The sequence below is a fragment of the Rhineura floridana genome, chromosome 2 (assembly GCF_030035675.1).
Source record: "Rhineura floridana isolate rRhiFlo1 chromosome 2, rRhiFlo1.hap2, whole genome shotgun sequence".
NCBI classification, from domain to species: Eukaryota; Metazoa; Chordata; class Lepidosauria; order Squamata; family Rhineuridae; genus Rhineura; species Rhineura floridana.
In genome coordinates, this window is record NC_084481.1 from 159,395,027 (window position 1) to 159,414,643 (window position 19,617).

Below are 19,617 nucleotides of genomic sequence, written 5' to 3' on the forward strand. Positions count from 1 at the left end.
CCTATTCCAGATGGAATATTGGGTAAAAGGTGAGCAAGGCTTAAATAATCAGCAAACCAAAAGATTCAGCTCCTGTAGTCTTCCAGATGGTGTTGGACTCCCAGCAGCCAAGGGTGATGGGAGCTATAGTCCAGCAACATCTGTAAGGCCACAAGATCGCCATCCCTAGTCCAGCCTTTCCCAACATTTGTATCCAGAGATGTTGCGGGGCTACAGTTCCCATCATCCCTGACCATTGGCCATGCTAGCTGGGGCTGAAGGGAGTTGTAGTTCAACATCTGGGGACCCAAAGCTTGGGAAAGGCTGCCCTAGTCTACACCACTGTGTGAATTTTTTTTGAACTGTCATAGTTTTTCTCTCCAAAGTAACTTTTGCTGTTAAAAGTAAGCTTTCCCCAAACACCCTGCTTTAGATGTAAACATATGTTTCTTCTTAACGTCTCCAACACTCTTGTGTCTAGTTTATTTATTATTTTATTTTATTACATTTATATCCCACCCTTCCTCCCAGAAAGAGCCCAGTTTGGTCATCAGTTTCCTTCCTCGTTTTGAAGGACTTTTAGGGTTGTGTGAATGTTCAGAACCAAAGCAGTACTTTGATTCCTAGATGAGGCATTTGTCCATCTTTGGTATTCAGTATTCTGATTTGACATTGGGTTTTTTTCTCCAGTCAGCTTTGCCTTAGAATGTTAAACAATATTTGAGGTCTTGTAGTACAATTTTACCATAAGACCCACATCTGCTTCTTGATTCCAAGATACTATACATGCATCACATATTTTAATCTCTTATATTTCTCTCTCTCTCTCTCTCTCTCTCTCTCTCTTAGTGAGTGACAGTTGCTTCAGGAACCTTGCAGAGGATCGTAGTGGGATAAACCTTAAAGACCTCGTCCAAGATCCTTCTTTGTAAGTATCTATCTTAACATATGAATAATGGATTTCTAATAAAGCACAAAATGATAAGTGATAATTATAAAATAAACACACATGCAAAACACAGATGTTACCACCTAAATAGGTCAGGCCAAAAAGTATGTTATGTTCATAACTAAGTCTCACAATACACAGACTCAAAATAAAACAGGTTCCATGCTTAGTCTATATAGTGTATCAGAAAATAAAGGAGGATAACATTAATTCCAGTTCTTATGTTAAAAGAAGACTGCTACCCAATCATTACTCTTTCACTGTAAATTACAAGTGGAATTGCAATTGACTTTCCACACCCTCAGGTGTATTTTTTATGTGTACATCCCACTATTTCTATGTGTACATCCCACTATATTCCATACACACTAATGGGCATGACACAGCTGCTGTGGCTGGGAAGAAGAAGATCCAGTTCATCTGAGCAAACATTTACTATAACCTTTGTGGTGGTTGCCTTGTTATCACTCCATTTATTTATTTTTATTGCTGACTTGATTGATTAGCACTAAAATGCTTATCTGGCTATATATCAAAGTGTTGTATACCGTAATGCTAATTTAATGCTATAATACCATAATGCTAATTTAAAAAACAAAAAGATTTAAAAGAATGCTTTCTGGTTACTGCCATTATTAACTAGGTTTCTAAAATGGTGGTGACCAGGAATAATATAGCTTTCTGGTTACTACCATTTTAGCAACCCAATTAATAACGGTGGTGTCCGTAAAGCGTTTTTTTTTTACTTTCTTTGTTGCATTATAGCACTGTATAACACACTTTCATTTTTAAAAAAAAGGTGAAAAAAGAAAGGATGATAAAATGACAACCACTTCAAAGGTTATAATACTGTACTGAACTGTAATTGGTTCACTTGCCTGATGCATCACTGGCCATGTCAAAAGCTGACCCTTTTTAAAAGATAGAAGAGTAGCACTAAGGGCATCTACACTTGTAAAAATTGTGCTACTCTTCTAGTTGGACTTTATGTAATCTGAGAAAAGATGGAAGAACCTCAGGGTGTGGAAGTACATAGTCTTTTTAAAGTGCATTATAACAAAGAAAGAACAAACACCTGATTTCTAGGTTCCATACGCAATGATAGTTCTGGCAGTGTTAAGCTGAAGATATTCTGTATATAATTGCCATGAACTAGCAAACTTTGCCTAAAGTATGAGAGTTAAGTATTCTGTATTGTTCTGTAAGTATCAATTCCTTTTTTGTATCCTACTAGAAAACTACCTGATTTATTACACATCCTTTCTGTAGCAAGAAACAATATGTTTCCTTATTAGAAAATATTTTGGGGGACTGACCAAATTATACAGCCATGAGAGTGGCTGTATACTATAGGCAGTGTGGATTTTTCACATTCCGCAATGTTAAATTGAAAATACCCCTCATGCCATTCTGGTGCTTCCCATAAGCTCATTTCAAAACAAACCTTACAAAACCTATAGTCCTGAACTCAGAAACACTTGCTTAACAACCCTCTCAATTTTCATGGTGATACACAAAACAGTCAGACAGAATAGAGAGTTCAAAGTGTAAAAAGAGAGAAAAAAACCCCAAAGCTCTTTTGGACTTTTTTCTGTCAGAGTTCTCATAATCTGTTGAAATTCATTAAAAATAAGCCATGTTCACAGAGTACCTGTAATCCTAATACTGACCTTGCCCTATACTCTGACCTTCATTTTCTGCAGCTTAAAAGTTAAAAAAAAATGCCTGGCTGATTTTTAATTTAAGAAATTTTGGCCAGAACCTTATGATAATGTGGGGCATACTGAGTAAGAACCGTCAGTGTTCTAAAAGCCAGACTCACAGCTAATCAGGGGGCCACACCCACACCAGACTTTGATTTCATGTGAGACAGTCATAGCTTCCCTCAGAGAATCCTGGGAAGTGTGGTTTATGAAGGGTGTTGAGAGGAGACTCCTATTCCACTGACAGAGCTCCAGTGGTGTTCTTACTTTGCTTCTTTCCTGTGTTACTAATGTTTCTATAGAGAATCTAAACTAGAAAAATTTATTTCCCTCATTATTCATCCTAGAAATCTGTGTCAAATATATTTTTATTAATTTCAAAGCCTTTTTATTGGTCAATGTCATATGATGGTGAAGACAGCCTTTTGTGTTTCAAACTGGAGGTTATGCTCTCTTTCTATTTTGAGTGCATTAACAGTTGAATCTGAAACTGCAGTTTGATGTAAAATCAGACTGATTCCAATATGTTGCTACTTCAGCAATGACTCTAGCTGTTGGAAAAAAGAGGATGCATGTTTTCAGCCTGCTATGTTTAAACCATTTCATTTAAGGCAAGGAGGGCACGGTCAATTAAAAACATAGAGCACACCTAGAATTTTGCTAGAATATATTTCACCTCCCACTGTTTTATCTTGTGCAAATTGAGACACTCCTGAGGTCCACTGGAGACTATTTTGCAGACGTCAGTGCCATTATTCCACAATTATGTTTGGAGTTTTTTAGTGTAAATTTTGCAAAGTGTTGCTGTACTTCACATATTCACAGAAATAGAAACAAAAGAAAATGATTTCCTATAGGAAACTTCACTAAAATTGCAAAGTAAATCAGACATATTTAAAGTGACCATCTGAACCATATCAACTGTCTTAATAATGTTGCTTCCTCTCTGATAAAACAAGATGAGCACAGCACATGTCTTCTTTCTATTATTTGGACTGATTGCAGGTGTTGCCACCACTCACCATATGCTCAGAGGCACATGTTACCAAATTCTTCCAAGCTACAGAGCAAGTTGATTGGACTGTGAAAGACCAACCCAAATTGTGTATGCATTTTGACAAATTTGTAGGGCAGTAGAATATGTCAGAGAGGAGGTCAGGTCTCCTGTTCCCCTGGTGCATTCACTATAGCTGCCCGATTTCCCTGCTTTTTAAAGTTTGATAGAAATATCTGTGGGCTATAGGTACGTTCTTAAACCGCAAGGTTTTTTTCTTATTAGTGAATTTGAGACTAAGTTGGCAAATTCTTCCCACGAAATATTTCCAGCCAGAATTTTGAGCTCCAAATGGGTAGCATGGAATTGTGGGGAGAACTAAGTTTTGTTTGGTTTATTACACTAGGCTTGTTCTAACAAAATACATTCCAGCCATTGGTGGGATATGCAGGGGAGTATACATTGATCATTTTAATGAAACCCATATATAAAAAAGGCAGTCCTTCAGGGTGTCCAAGTCTGAAACCTTGTAAGATTTTAGAGTCATATAATCAGCATTTTGAGTTGGGCCCGGAAAGGCATTGGAAACCAGGGAAGCTGTTTTATCAGGAACATGTGGGGTTTTTTAAAAATCAGATACCAGTTAACAGACTAGCTGGCATATTCTGCATCAATTTCAGTTTCCAGAAAAGTCTTGAAAGGCAGTTTCATGTCAAGAATGTTTTAATAATCCAAATGTGATGTGATTAAAGCACGTGTTGCCATAGCCAGATATGTCTCTTACAGAAATGGGTACAGCTGGTGCACCAGGCTAAAAGCATACTTGGCAACATCTGTCACTAAGTTGTGGATCCAGCCAGATCCAGGAACTGCAAACCTGGCTTTGTTACTGAACATGTGTGCATCTCCCTCCCATTCGCCTGTGGTATTTGAGGAAGTGCCTGAAGGAGGAGGGTGGGAAAGAGTGGCTGCTAGTAGGGGACTGGATTAGGTAGAGGAGGCCCCACTTGCTGACCCCCAACCTAATGGTTTTAATAGGCTTAATAGCTGCAAGCCTACTGCTTTGAATATTTCATCCCCATGTCCTTAAGAATCACATTTCACAATATTTTGGGGGTTTTTTGCTTTGTTTTCATTTCTTTTAAAAAAATCTACATTATTTTTCCCCTGTTAATTGACTAAGAACAATCTTTTCAGCTGTGCTCCTGTGATTTCAGAATTGTGGAAAAGAGTATAAAAATAGCACAGAACATTCTAATGTCCTCTCTTAATTTTTTCTCTGAACAGATGGAGGGGGCGGGGGGGGGAAGAGTAGGAAAAATAATTTTAATTTCTAATAGGAGACAAGCCAGGTCAAAGTGTCTGTTGACATGGAGAAAATGTGTACTGACTGTACACATGACTGTACACAGTCATGAATATCTTAGTAACTTTTCATCTATGGAAAAACAGAAACCAGCCCTATAGATGGAACAGTTCTATGTTCAGAATTTCTAGACTGAGATCTTTTCCCTAAAGCCTTGTGATACTATCTGGTGGTCTTGATCATGCCTTACTACAAGTCCTTTAAATTTTGATCTCTCCCCTTACACCCGTAATCGAAGAGAAATGCATAGTCAGACACACTGTCTTACGCTATGAGAAATATGATGAGGGACAAGCAGAATGATTAAAAAGTGGCTTAGGTCTCTGGTGAAAACTCATACTTTTAAAAATATATAAGCATTTAAAAATACGTATTTCACACTAATATCAAGGTGGTGTACAACAAAATCAATTTAACATTTAACAAATATACAGTGAACAGCAGAAGAAATTCTTGAGTATAATTTTTTTAAGGTCCAGTAAATGCCTGAGTGAATTTAGTTCCAACTCTAAACATTAAGTAAATGTTAGGGCTTAATCATTAATTGAGTACAGCACTTGGCATTACTTCCAGGTAAGTGTTCATAGATTTGCAGACTGAGATTAATCGAGCAGTGGGGAAATTCTGGCCTGTCAGCCAAATTAGGCCCTCCATGCCTCTTCATTTGGCTCCCAAGCTATTTTGGGCAAGCCAGGCTCTTTCTAACCACCCCACCCCAGTGCTTGTCTGTCTACACTGACTTGCAGTGGCTCTTTAGGATTTCAGATGGGAGTCTTTCAAAGTCCTACCCAGAGATACCAGGGACTGAACCTTGGACCTCTTCCGTGTAAAGCATATGCTCTACCACTGAGCTACAGCCCTCCCCACAATTGAGGAATGGTCATGTGTTAATTATGGAGGACAACGCTGAGCTGCCAGGGAGGCACTTGCTGTCCACAACTTACCCAAGAGGTCTTAAACATCTTAGAAGAACAGAAAGAAAACTGAAATCCATCTTGGCAAAGCAATCTAAGGGATAGTTCATTGTACGAGTTGAAAGGCTGCTGCAGAAGATAGACCATATAGAGTGAGCAATGAACGAGGTTGTCTTCTGTCAAGTAATGGATTCTGAATGCTGATTGTGGATATTTTATTGTCAGGAGTGCAAAGTGATGGGTAGAAAGGTCATGGAAGCAGAGGTATTATATTGACTGATAGTCCTTCTGTACACCTTTCCACCTCTTCTACTCTTAAAAAAATCATTCAGAGACCAAGAAGAGGACAATCCTTGCCATCTTACCCAGACACCCCTGGTTCCCAGAACTTGATGGTCTTCTTGAACAAGGATCCCTAAACACCTAACTCTTCATCTGAAGTGTGGCCTTACTCCTGAGTAAACATTCAAGTAATGCATGACTAGAGCTAAAGTCTCATTTCCTACTGAAAATATGATCCCACCAGTCAAGCAAGCCATCCCTCACTCTCTGTTGCATAAGTATTATAGGACAGCTGTGTATTATCTTCATGGAGGAAGGAGGAGCCATCAGCTGCCATGGCAATATACTTGGCTGGTCACAAAACAGCGGAAAGCAAGAGATCATTGACTATCACCACCACCAGGCACCTGCACACCAGCTATTAGTACAATTTCGTGCTGCATCTCCAGAGAGCATCTTTAGGCAGTTCAGAAGTGTTTAGCCTATAGATTTATAGATTACTCCTGGAAGATCACTTCACATGTTAATTATAATTTTTCCTATATCTGTATAGCTTGCCCTTACCAGCATCCATTTCTGTATCAGAATATGTACCTCATCAGCCCTTGCAATCTCTACTACTAAGTATTTGGATATTGTAATTTGACATAGGCAAGGAGGAAAATATAATGTAAAGAGTCAAAGTGGTGGAGTGATTAGAATTTCATAGTTGTATCCAGTGCTGCATGAAGGATTTCTGCTTGCACATGTTTCCTCTCCTCCCCTGCATCTCCCCAAGTCTGCTCTGGAGGGTCCCCCAATCCTCTGTAGCTGATTTTGAGGGTACACAGGGGGCTGGAGGGGACAGGAGAGGAAGTTCTGTTGTGCACACACAAGTCTGTTGCATGAGCAGAGCTGCAGTATTAGATGCAGCCCTCAAAATAGAACTAAGACCCCCACTCAGCTATGAAACTAACGTAGTGACTTTGGGCCAGTCACTATCTCTCAGCCTAACATAGCTTATTGCAAGGATGGAATTGGAGAGAAAATAACACTACTGCTTTTTTGTGCATACATTTTGCACCTTCCTATATAGTGTTATACTCATTGCTGCTTGGCACAGTACATTTTGAGAATTGCAATGTAAAGGTATCTGTTGATTATGTATGCTTCACTGTATACTACCCTTGTGGGTGGAGGAGAAGGGGGAAGTTCTGTTGCAGAAGTGTACATCCTTGCACTTTAGAATGAGGGCATTGGATATCGTCCTTAGTTTTCTAAGAGCAGCGATAAAATAAGCAGAGCTCGGAAGTAATTCATTACTTTTTTGAGGAACGAGTGGGTAATTCCCTTACATTTTGATTGTAATAGAACTAGGAGTAATTTTATTACTTTTGTGGAGTAATTGTAATGTTTCCAGCATTACATTTGGGCATTACTGGGGGGGGGGAGTCTTCTGCTCCTCTGATTTCTGGATGAAAATCATGTGCCTCAAAGTGGGCTTCTGTGCAGCGTTGCTCTTCCCTCATGCTCTGTGAGTGGGTAGGAGGTGACGAGGGAGGAAGTGGAGAGTGAGACAGGGTGGAATGGAGAAAACAATAGTTTAAAAAAATGGATGGTGGTGGTGAAGAATGGAGGGAAAAAGCAGCCGGAGGGCAAGAACATGGATAAACGAGGAGGCAGCAGCAGAATGGAGATAAAGAACTGTGGAGGTGAAAGATGACAACGTGTGTGTGTGTGTGAATACTATGTTTGCGCTTGGCACACAAAGTGGCCTGCACCACCCTCTCTGGTTACTGTGCTGCATTTGCAGTATTTTAACTTTTTTGCATCTCGGGGGGAAAATGTTTGCTTGGGTGAATGTCCCTTACTTAGGGGCAGGGCAGGGTCCAGGAGGTGGTTAAGTGAGTGAGATTATGCTTGCTGGCTGAGGGGGGGGGATTGCACTTGGTTTGACGTGCAAAGATTTAAGTAGTGGCCTCTGCCTCCCTCCCCACCTTCCTTACCAGCGGAGAGACCACCATTGCTATCTTATGGATAAAAAGAATTATTCTACTCCCTCTGTATGTGTGTGTCTATTTTGAATGCTGTTTTAGGCTACTTAGATGTGCAACAGCCAAGGCCAGCACCTTGTAGGTGTTTTTTTTTAAAAAAGTAACTGAAATGTAATTGTAGTGATTAGTTTTGAGAAAAAGTAAAGTAATCAGTTATACTTTCAGAGCAATTGTAACTGTAACAGTAATTACTACTTTTTGGGCCATGCAATTGTAACTGTAATTTATTACTTTTTAAAAGTAATCTTCCAAGCTCTGGAGTTCAGAGTAATCAAATATAAGGTTTTTTAAAAATAAAATAGATAGATTAAATACAGAGACAACATTCAGACTAGCCCAGCAATCATTTGGTTAAACTTTAAAGGAAGCAGGGAATTTAAAAAGATTAGTTGAGAGAGACTCAAGTGTAGGTGATATAGAAAAATGAGGAAGAGGGCATCTAATCCCAAATAAGGAGACAGGAGGGCAATAGATTCCAAACTGAAGGAGAGCTAAATTGGGCTAGAGAAGGGAGTCAACATGTAATCAACACTTAGCATGAAGCAGCATAGAAAACTTGCTTGGAGAGGCAATTAAAGAAAACAACTGGAGAGGTAAGGTAGATCAGAGTGTGAATATTACCTGTTCCAAAAATGAACGGAATAGAAGAGAACTCTTTCCTGTGGGTATACTTGTAAGTCTGGAGACTGTCCTTTGCACCTAGGCAGAGGAGTTGCTTGTGCTGTTCCTTATGAATTGTCAAAGACAATTGCAATGTAAAGATATCTGTTGATTATGTATGCTTCACTGTATACTACCCTTGTGGGTGGAGGAGAAGGGGGAAGTTCTGTTGCAGAAGTGTACATCCTTGCACTTTAGAATGAGGGCATTGGATATCGTCCTTAGTTTTCTAAGAGCAGCGATAAAATAAGCAGAGCTCGGAAGTAATTCATTACTTTTTTGAGGAACGAGTGGGTAATTCCCTTACATTTTGACTGTAATAGAACTAGGAGTAATTTTATTACTTTTGTGGAGTAATTGTAATGTTTCCAGCATTACATTTGGGCATTACCTGTGGCGTCTTTCCCTGGCTCTCCCTGTCTGGTTCCCAGCTGCTTGTGGCTACTGCCTTTCACCAGGCACCACCAGTCAGGACCGTCCTTTATATGGTTTCTCACTCTGCTCTAGCACAGATCTCACTAGATCCCACTGCTAGGCAGCACCACCAGTCACTTCCTGTAACCAATACTCCCAGAGACTTTGCCTAAGTCTCTCTATAGCTTGTTACATTGTGACTGTGTGCCTATGCTGTTCCCAACCCCCTTGTATCTTTATATATAAAGCATACAGCTCTGGGTTGCTCTGGATACTTGACTTGTTACAATATCTCCCTTCACCGCTGCCACCATTAGATACAGTTTCCGTTCAGCCTTGGTAATTACCTTGCCCTCCCTTCTGGTCTGTATATTCCCCCAGCCAAGGATCAGGCCTTTGGTAAACCAAATAAGTATTTATTTACTAACAACAGGAAATAACAAGATTACTTTAGGAATGTTTCACAGGCGTATGGTTTCATATATGGTCACTCTTTATGTTTCTGTTCATATATATACTCTGTAAATATCAGCCAAATACAATACAAACCTCCCTCAGAACTCTGCCAACCAACCCTCACCAAACGACCTCACTCCAACCAACTCAACAACTTCTCCCCCCCTCATCACTCACAAACCTCCATTTATACCTTCAGCCAGCCAGCCACTCAGCCAATCATCATCCAGCATACTTCAGCTTCTCACCCATGTACTCCCCCTTTCTCTTAGATAACAGCGTGGAGTGTATAACAACAAACTTTCAGGAAAAAAGTCATGAAGGGGGAATGTGTCCTTATAGGTTTCCTTGAGTCCTGTATGGTATGGTATGGTATTTTTCTTGGGTGAAGGTTTTAAAGATGGAACTGACAAGCTATCTGTTCCCTTAGAACTCTTACAAAAACTGAATTCAAAATAAAGTGGAGAAGGGGTAGGAGAAATACAGGAGGAGAGGAATCTGGGGAAAAGCCATGGCCACAAGTAAGAGTGAACCTGAACTAAATCATATATATTTTTGGTTTTATACATGTCCTCCCCCCCCCAATACTGGTGAACAGTTTAAAACTTACAGTCATGCCTCAAGAGCTTTGTGCATTCACATAAGTTTCTGAGATATCTTTTTCTAATACCAGCTCTTCATACAACATTAAAATAATCATTTTTGGATTTTTAACTAAATTTGGAATGTACATATTAATGAACATGTGAACAATTTTGTAGAGTTTCTTGATCAATAGTAACAGTGTGGAGAGTAGCATATTTTTTAAAGTAGCATTTAAAATAAACTACAACAGCCTATCTTGTTATGTTGGGTAAGTACTAGCTGCTGTGTGATAGGAAGTGACCAACCAGTGATAGACATATTTTCCAGCTAAGGTGAATGGGCTATAAGGTATAATATCCTGTAATGACAAATCCCATAATGACTTATTAATAAAGTAAGGTGCATTCAGTTTATGCTAGTCATATGAGTTAAAATTTATTTATAAAAGTATTTACATATTGCCCTCTCGCAAAAGGCAAGGGGTTGGACTTGATGGCCTTATAGGGTCCTTCCAACTCTACTATTCTATGATTCCACGGTGGCCTACAACATAAAAACTGCACAGGCTTGATAGCATAAAAAAGTCTTCAAGAGATCCCTGAAAGTCAAAAGCGAGGATGCCTGCTTGAATCTGTTGGAAGAGTGATTGACAGTTTGGGGCCGATGACACTAAATGCCTGATTTGTGGTTGAAGCTAGCCTCTGTAACTTACAGGGACAACCAGTGCTGCTCACCTGGCTACTTTCATAGTCATTAAGTTTAGAGCATGTTACCTACTGCTAATTAATGTCTGTTTGCCTCCATTAAAGCAAAAATGCCTGGTTAAAGATAACTGGTTGAAACTGGAAGAGTATATTTAACAAATTGACAGTTTTGTATCCAGAAGCTTTGGTGATTGTGGCATATGATCTTAATGTTTGAATTGGTCAGAGTAATGAAGCCTTGTGTACCCATTTCCATGAGCGGCCACCTGAAATAGAGGAATCTCATTCACTACCCCATAGGCAATCTAAGGACAAGAGATGCCATTATGCTATCCTATGCCTTATGAAAATTATAAATAGACTTGACCTAGTAATTCTGAATGGGGGAGTAGAGGTAGAAAAGAATGGAGAATTCACCTTTTTGTCCAGTATGGGAGCATGAACGATTACTGCAGAGATTCTTATAATTTGTTGAATACTGTGAATAGTTGCAAAGCAAGTAACCACACAGAGAGTGATAATCTTCCCCTGATTTTATCTTTAAATCTTAAAACCAGATTATGTGTGTGGACCATAAACCTCTGTTAAACTCAGAGGTTGAAGTGAGAGCCTCATGTGTCAGGTGGTCTACCTGATTGGACAACACCTTAGCCAAGATGCTACACTCGGAAAGAAGCCTTGGTCTCTGTCATGCTGGTAGCTGCAAATTCCCCTGAAATAATTGTAGCTCTATTCCAAGAACTGATTATCTTTTTTCAAAATTATCTGAAGCATAAACAGTCAGTAAGACAACACCCCTCTTCAAATAAGTCTAAAATCAGGTTTGACCAAGAATGCATTACATTGGAAAATTTTCTATCCAAAAAATATATGCTTTATAAGAAAATGAATCTGACAGCACTCCCCACGGAGTAGTTTGTGCAAAAAAGGAGGTATAAAGCCCTGATTAAAGAAAAGAAGAAACAAGCCTAAGGAGAAACATGGCTATGCTTAATAGAGGCATCAAGGACAAATGATTCAGCTACCTTCTGGAGAGTGTTTTCAAGGGGCAGGCAAATACAACAGGTGGCTTGGAGTACCATATCCCTGCTAATGCTTGGGAGTCACACTTCCTTGCTATGTAAGTGAAGGGACAGGCCTCCCGACATAACATTGTTGACCACTTTTAACAGTTTGCTGGAGTGGCCTCCCATTTCTTATATCCAAAATCACTAACCTCATTTCTAATCTTAAACCCGGCAAAGTTCCTGGAGGGGATAGTATCCCACGTGAACGGCTTCAAGCCAATATAGAGGTGGGCTGCAGTTCTAGCGGCCCTGTTCACTTGCATTAATTAGTCAGCGTGCATCCAGAGGATTGGGGACTTGCTATTATCTTCCCAGTATACAAAAAGGGACAAGATTGGGCCCTGCAAATTACAGACCCATCAGTCTGTTAAGTATTATTAGTAAATTATATGCCAGCCATATTTAAAAAAGCTATTAAATTGGCTGGAACAAGAAAATATTCTAGAAGCTGAACAGGCTGGTTTTAGGCAGGATCCATCTTCAGAAAATATGCATTACCAAAGGAGGGAGCTCTTTATGCAGCTTTCATTGACTTCAAATCAGCTTTTGATTTAATTCAGAGGAATAGACTATGGGAAAAATGTGAGGATACCAACATTGATAGATGCTTGTTAACACTTGTTTGCAGACTGTATGAAAATACTCATTTGTAGACTAGTTGCAATTGTGCTGGCCACTTATCTGACTCTATTTCAACCTTCAGTGATGTTAAACTGGGGTGTATACTTGCCCCTACTTTATTTAACTTTTAAATCAACTCCTTAGTGAAAAGCTTAGCAGAAGTTAGCTCTCATCCACCAAGACTGGTGACTTGTCAGTTCTCCTGTACGCTGATGACGTGGTGCTTCTCTGCTTGACGAGCATAGGTCTAAGATACCTTCTAAAGGCCTTGGACTCTTATTGTAATAAGGAATGTTTGGTGATTAATTACGTTAAGTCCAAGGTGTTGGTCTTCACCGGGAAGAGAATAAAGCATGGCAGATTAAGAACCATCCTATTGAACAGGTCATATCTTACACTTATTTGGGTGTAACTTTCCATTCATTGGGCTCCTGGAGAGCAAAATTAAAAAATGCTACTGGGAAAGCTCAAAGGAATGTAGAGGTTCTGCTTCATTTTTTCTGTATGGGGGGGCAGTGTACTCATCCAGCCTTTCAGGTGTTCATAGCAAAGGCTATATCTTAGATGTTATATGACTCTCAGTTATGTGCATATGATAATTGTGCCCCTTTTGAAGTCACACAAACTAAGTTTCTGAGAGCTGTGCTCAGAGTTCCAAAGTGTGTGTCCAACATGTGCTTAGAAGCGGGGCTAATTTCCATCGAAGCCCATGAATGGATTCTCAGGATTCACTACTGGTTAAAGCTGATTTTTTTTCTCCTGTGCTTTTGGTTCCCCTGACACTAATTGATGCATACAAGTCAAGATGGCAAAGCTCACTGTTTGAGAAACTACAAAATCTGGGATTTACTCTTAGTGCTCTTCTTGCTCTTGCATATGTAAAAACAAAAACTACTATCCAACAGCGAATCTGGGATATAGAATTACAAAATCATTTGAGTCTGCTGCTGTGCATTCAGAGTTCAGGGACACCAGGAGAGCATTGGTGCCCATGGGTTATTTGACAAATCTGAATATCCCTAAATTCAGACGAGCTTTCATGGCAGCTAGGCGTAACATTCCGCCATCTACCCTTCTGGATGGAAGCTGTCGAAGGGTACCCCATCATGAATAGGTTTGCACATGTGGAACGGGAGAAGTGGAAGCTGTGGGTCACGTTTTATTGAACTGTTCCTTTTATAGGAATCTTCATTATTTTATTACTCCAGTTTTACAGCATTTTCCAGGTAAATCCAAAGATTTTTACTTAGTACAATTATTGGCAGATATGAATCCACAGGTCACAGCAAAAGTAGCTAGCTTTTGCGCTGCTGCTATTGTATGCTGGAAATCGATAACAAATGATATTATGTAGAAATATTATTTTAAGGTATAATCTTTGGGTTTGGTTGGTTAAATACACAGATTTGTAGCTCTGTATACTGATTGTATTTTTCTGTTTAGTGCTGATTTTATGTATTTTATATGGTTTTGATTTTCATTTATGATGTGTATGTATTGGTCTGTGACTGAAATAAAATTTTGCTTACTTATGGCTATAAGGCAATGTTCTGTAATGACTAATCCCATGATGACTTATTGATATAGAAATAGGGTACATTCAGTTTATGCTAGCCACAAAAGTTAAAATTTATTTGTAAAAGTATTTGTATATTGCCCTCTCGCAAAATATCAGGGTGGCATACAACATAAAAACCTTTAAAAGCAATACAAAACAATCATTAAAATGACTAGCTACACAATAATTTTTTTAAAAAACTGCACAGGCCAGGTCAGAGTAACAGTCTTCAAGAGATCCCTGAAAGTCAAAAGTGAGGATGCTTGCTTGAATCTGCTGGAAGAGTGTACCAGAGTGTGGGACCAATGGCACTAATTGCCTGATTTATGGTTCAGGTCAGCTGGGCCTCAGTAACTTGTAAGGTCAACCAATGGTGCTCTTCTGGGTGATCTCAGTGATTGGGCTGAGATATAAGGGCTGAGGGGGGTCCTTTAGGGTTCCTGGATACAAGTTATTCAGGGCTTTGTATATCAACGCAAGAGTTTTGAACATGGCCTAGTTAGGATATCAGCAGCCAATAGGGTTGCTAGGTCAGGAGAATCCCAGGCCTTGATGAGGCCACGGGGCGAACTCTGGTGAGATCTTGAAGCATGATACATTAAGCATTCGTAAGATTGTATTGTATTTCACTGGATTCCTGCTCCCTAATTCCAACCTAGAGCACACCCCAAAGGGATCCCATTGGGGCAGCCATCCCTGCTGCAAATCCAATAAAAGTTTGCAATGTATTACCCTCAAAATCATTTTTCCTGCCCAATTTTCCTTATTACAGAAAGGTGCAAAACTTGCTCTTTGCATGTTCCTTCCTCATGCACCCTACATTCAAGAATCTCTGTCCTTCTAAGATCCAGCTTCCTTTCTCCCCTATCCCTACAGCCTAGAAAATCTGCAACTCCAGGCTGTTTTTGCGCCTGCCCAGTTCTTGCCGTGTAACTCCCAGTCCCCTATGGCTGTATCAGCAGGTCTTAAGTTTGGGAACCTGAGAAATAAGAGCTTGAGTATGTACAGAGTGCCTTTCCCTCTCTTCGCTAAGTAGTCATAATGAAATCATGATTGTATGGTTCCAGGGCAGGGAGCATGATCCCTCCACAAGCAGAAGTGAGCCCCATCACCACTCCACATTTGTCCCCCTGGCTATTGGTATTCCATACATAACATACCCTAGTAATTTTGCCCTCATAGCCCTCTTTACTCCCATAACATGTTATGCAACCCTTTCCCTACCACACTTCTCCATTCATCTTATACCTCTTTTCTTCCTCTCAACTCCCAGCCATCTTGGCCAATTGTCAGGAATGTTGGGAACTGTAATTCCACAACATCTGGGGACCCAAAGTTTTGAAACGCACTGCGCCAGATATTGATGGGATACCAACTCCCATCTGCTTAACCAGGGATGATGTGAGCTTTAGTCCAAAAACATCTGGAAGGCCACAGGTTCCCCATCCCCAGATTTAAATCTGCACTTACAGTGCAATTCTCATCACATCTACCCAGAAATAAGTCCTACTGAATTTAATGGGGTTTACCCAGGTAAGTGGGGTTAGGACTGCAGCCTTAGCCACAAAGCTCATGAGGTGACCCTGAGTCTCTCTTCCAGCCTAACCTGTCTTACAGGGTTGTTAGGAGGAGGAATGGCACAAGGGAGGGACAGAGAATTACCTACATTGCCTTGCGTAATAAATAGTATATTAAGTCTTGATCATGGGGAAGAGGGCAAGGAGCAGAATGTGGCATACACACATGCCCTTTCCCCCACTTGTATATGATAAAGTTGACTTTAGCCCATGCTATCATAATCATAATAAAAATGTTAAGTCTCTGTGCAGCCTGTGTCCCCCCGAGATCTGAAACATGAAGCTTCCAAGTTGGTCCATCTACTCCAGTCTGCAGGTGGGGCTAATGTGACTTACAGCAACAAAGACACCTGTTCCCTTCTAGCCCTGCAGCTTTTGCTGTCTGGGAACAGCTGCCGCCACCTTTATTTTATTTTATTTTATTTTATTTTATTTTATTTTATTAAACTGGAAATACCAAGGCAGGTGGGAATGGGAGAAGAGCAGCCTGGGCTTGGGAGACTGTAGCAACCTAGATCACCCCATCCCAGGTTTGCCTTTTCTCTGCTGCTGCAGCAAATACTTTTTTCTTTTTACCTTTATACCTTCCCACTTGTCTTAAGGCAGCTGCTTCTGCCTTCCTCCCACTCTGAAATTCCCCCTGCAAGTCTCTCTCTACTTCTGTGTTCTCCTGTCAGTCAGTTTGTTTTTTTTCTCCCACCGTGCTCCCAATACAACAGCTCATTGGTTAATGAAACTCAAGCACCTTCTTTGGAAAACAAAGGGCTTTTGAATTGTTTTTGCTCCTTGGCCACTGTCTCAAGGACCGGCCTCCTTCTTCCAAGTGTTTCAATACATTCTGGGAATTGGTGTTTTTCTATATAGGAATATCTGCAGGACGTTTGGGACTTGGGAGAAGTCAACACTTTCTGCCTGCATGCCTAGTCAAGACACTGTCATAGACGATAGAAACATAGAATCGTAGAGTTGGAAGGGGCCTATAAGGCCATTGAGTTCCAACCCCCTTCTCAATGCAGGAATCCAAATTAAAGCATACCTAACAGGTGGCTGTCCGCTGCCTCTTGAATGCGTCCAGTATTAGAGCACACCACCTCCCTAGGTCATTGGTTCCATTGTCATTCTGGAAGTTCTGGAACTTAGGAAGTTTTTCCTGATGTTCAGTTGAAAACTGGCTTCCTGCAACTTGAGCCCATTATTCCATGTCCTGCACTCTAGGAAGATCAAGAAGAGATCCTGGTCTTCCTCTGTGTGGCAACCTTCCAAGTACTTGAAGAGTGCTTTCATATCTCCCCTCAGTGTTCTCTTCTCAAGGCTAAACATTCTTTCAGTCTCTCCTCATATGACTTTGTTTCCAGTCCCCTGATAATCCTTGTTGTCCTCCTTTGAATCTGTTCGTTTGTCTGCATCCTTCTGAAAGTGCGGTGTCCAGAACTGGATGCAGTATTCAAGATGAGGCCTAACCATTGCTGAATAGAGAGGAATTAATATATTACACAATTTGGAAGCTACTTCTATTAATACAGCCTTAAAAAGCATCTGCCTTTTTTGCTGCCACATCACACTGTTGGCTCATAATCAGCTTGTGATCACCAACAGTTCCAAGATCCTTCTTGCATGTAGCATTTCTGAGCCAAGTATCCCCCATCTTATAACTGTGCACTTGGTTTCTTTTTCCTAGGTGTAGACCTTTGCACTTATCCCTGTTAAATTTCATTCTGTTGTTTTCAGCCCAGTGCTCCAGCCTATCAAGATCCCTTTGAAATTTGGTTCTGTCTTCAAGGATATTAACTATCCTTCCCAATTTTGTATCATCTGCAAACCTGATAAGCATTCCCTGCACCTCCTCATCCAAGTCATTAATAAAATATTGAAGAGCATTGGACCTAGGACCAAGCCCTGCTCGTTACCTTTCTCCAGTTTAAGAAGGAACCCTTAATAAGCATTCTTTGAGTACGATTCTGGAGCCAACTGTTGGACCCACCTGATAGTTGTTCCATCCAGCCCACATTTAGCTAGTTTGCTAATCCGAATAGCATGGGGCACTTCGTCAAAAGCTTTGCTGAAGTCGAGATATATTATGTCCATAGCATTCCCACAGTCTATGAGGGAGGTAACCCGATCAAAAAATGTGATAAGTTTAGTCTGGCAGGATTTGTTCTTGATAAATCCAAATTGGCTTCCAGCAATCACTTCATTGTTTTCAAGGTGCTTACAGACTGACCGCTTTATAATCTGCTCCAGAATTTTCCCAGGGATTGATAACATGCTGACTGGTCTGTAGTTCCCAGGTTCCTCCTTTTGTGGCCTTTTTGAAGATAGGGACAACATTTCAGGAAATCCGATTTTAGCAAGCTCAGGGAAATGATGGGTAGGATCCCGTGGCTAGATAGACTAAAGAAAAAAGGAGCCCAAGAAGCGTGGGAGTTCATGAAGAATGTATTATAAAAAGCACAATCGCAAACAATTCCAAAGAGAAAGAAAAACGGAAGACATCGGAAAAAGCCAATGTGGCTACATGGAAGACTGGTGGAGGAGGTAAAAGTAAAAAAGAGCATGTATAAAGAATAGAAGGAAGGACGCATCACCAAGGAAGAGTACCAACGAGCGGCTTGGGCTTGCAGGAATAGCATAAGGAAAACTAAAACCCAGAATGAGCTGAGGCTGGCGAGGGAAGCGAGGAACAACAAAAAGGGGTTTTTCAGATATGTTCGAAGCAAGAGAAAGACCAAGGAAACGGTGGGACTGCTGCTCAATGAGGATGGCAAAATGTTGACAGATAACAAGGAAAAGGCAGAACTGCTCAACGCCTATTTTGCCTCCATTTTCTCCCAAGAAGGGAGCAGTGTGCAACCTTGCATTGGTAGCAATCTCAGTAAGGGGTCAGGATTGCAGTTCGAGATTGATAAGGAGATAGTCAGGAAATACCTAGTTAACCTAAATGAGTTCAAATCTCCAGGGCCTGTTGAACTGCATCTCAGAGTATTGAAGGAACTTGCGGATGTACTCTCGGAACCTCTTGCCATCATCTTTGAGAAATCCTGGAGAACGGGAGAGGTGCCGGAGGATTGGAGATGGGCAAACGTCATCCCGCTCTTTAAAAAGGGTAAAAAAGAAGATCCGGGGAATTATAGGCCGGTCAGTCTGACTTCAATACCGGGAAAGATATTAGAACGGATAATAAAAGTGGCAACTATCTAGATGACAATGCTGTGATTAGTAGGAGCCAGCATGGGTTTGTCAAGAAAAAATCCTGTCAAACTAATCTCATCTCTTTTTTTGATCGGGTCACTAGCCTAGTAGATGGTGGAAATGCTGTAGATGTCATCTATCTAGATTTCAGCAAGCGTTTGACAAAGTCCCCCACGACCTTTTGATTAGCAAACTGGTCAAATGCGGACTAGATGGAAATACTGTCAGGTGGATTCACAACTGGTTGGAAAACCGTACTCAAAGAGTGGTCGTCGGTGGCTCTGCTTCGGACTGGAAGGAGGTTTCGAGTGGAATGCCACAGGGTTCTGTCCTGGGGCCGATACTCTTCAACATTTTTATCAATGACTTAGATGATGGAGTGAAGCCTTATGAAGTTTGCGGATGATACGAAACTGGGAGGGATAGCTAACACAATGGAAGACAGGAATAAAATCCAAAGGGACCTGGATAGACTAGAAAATTGGGCTGAAATTAATAAAATGACATTCAATAAAGACAAATGCAGGATTCTGCATTTAGGCCACAAAAACAAAATGCACGGGTAC

General features: G+C 40.6%; 1 protein-coding gene across 15 annotated transcripts in view; it reads left to right on the forward strand.

The window, feature by feature from the left end:
- Positions 1–19,617, forward strand: part of GPHN (gephyrin) — a 476,088-nt gene that overhangs the window by 90,594 nt on the left and 365,877 nt on the right. For all 15 annotated transcript variants that reach the window (XM_061611035.1, XM_061611028.1, XM_061611032.1 and 12 more), the window contains exon 2: positions 829–907. In XM_061611035.1, coding sequence (XP_061467019.1) covers positions 829–907 — 79 coding nt within the window. The remainder of the gene's footprint in view (positions 1–828; positions 908–19,617) is intronic.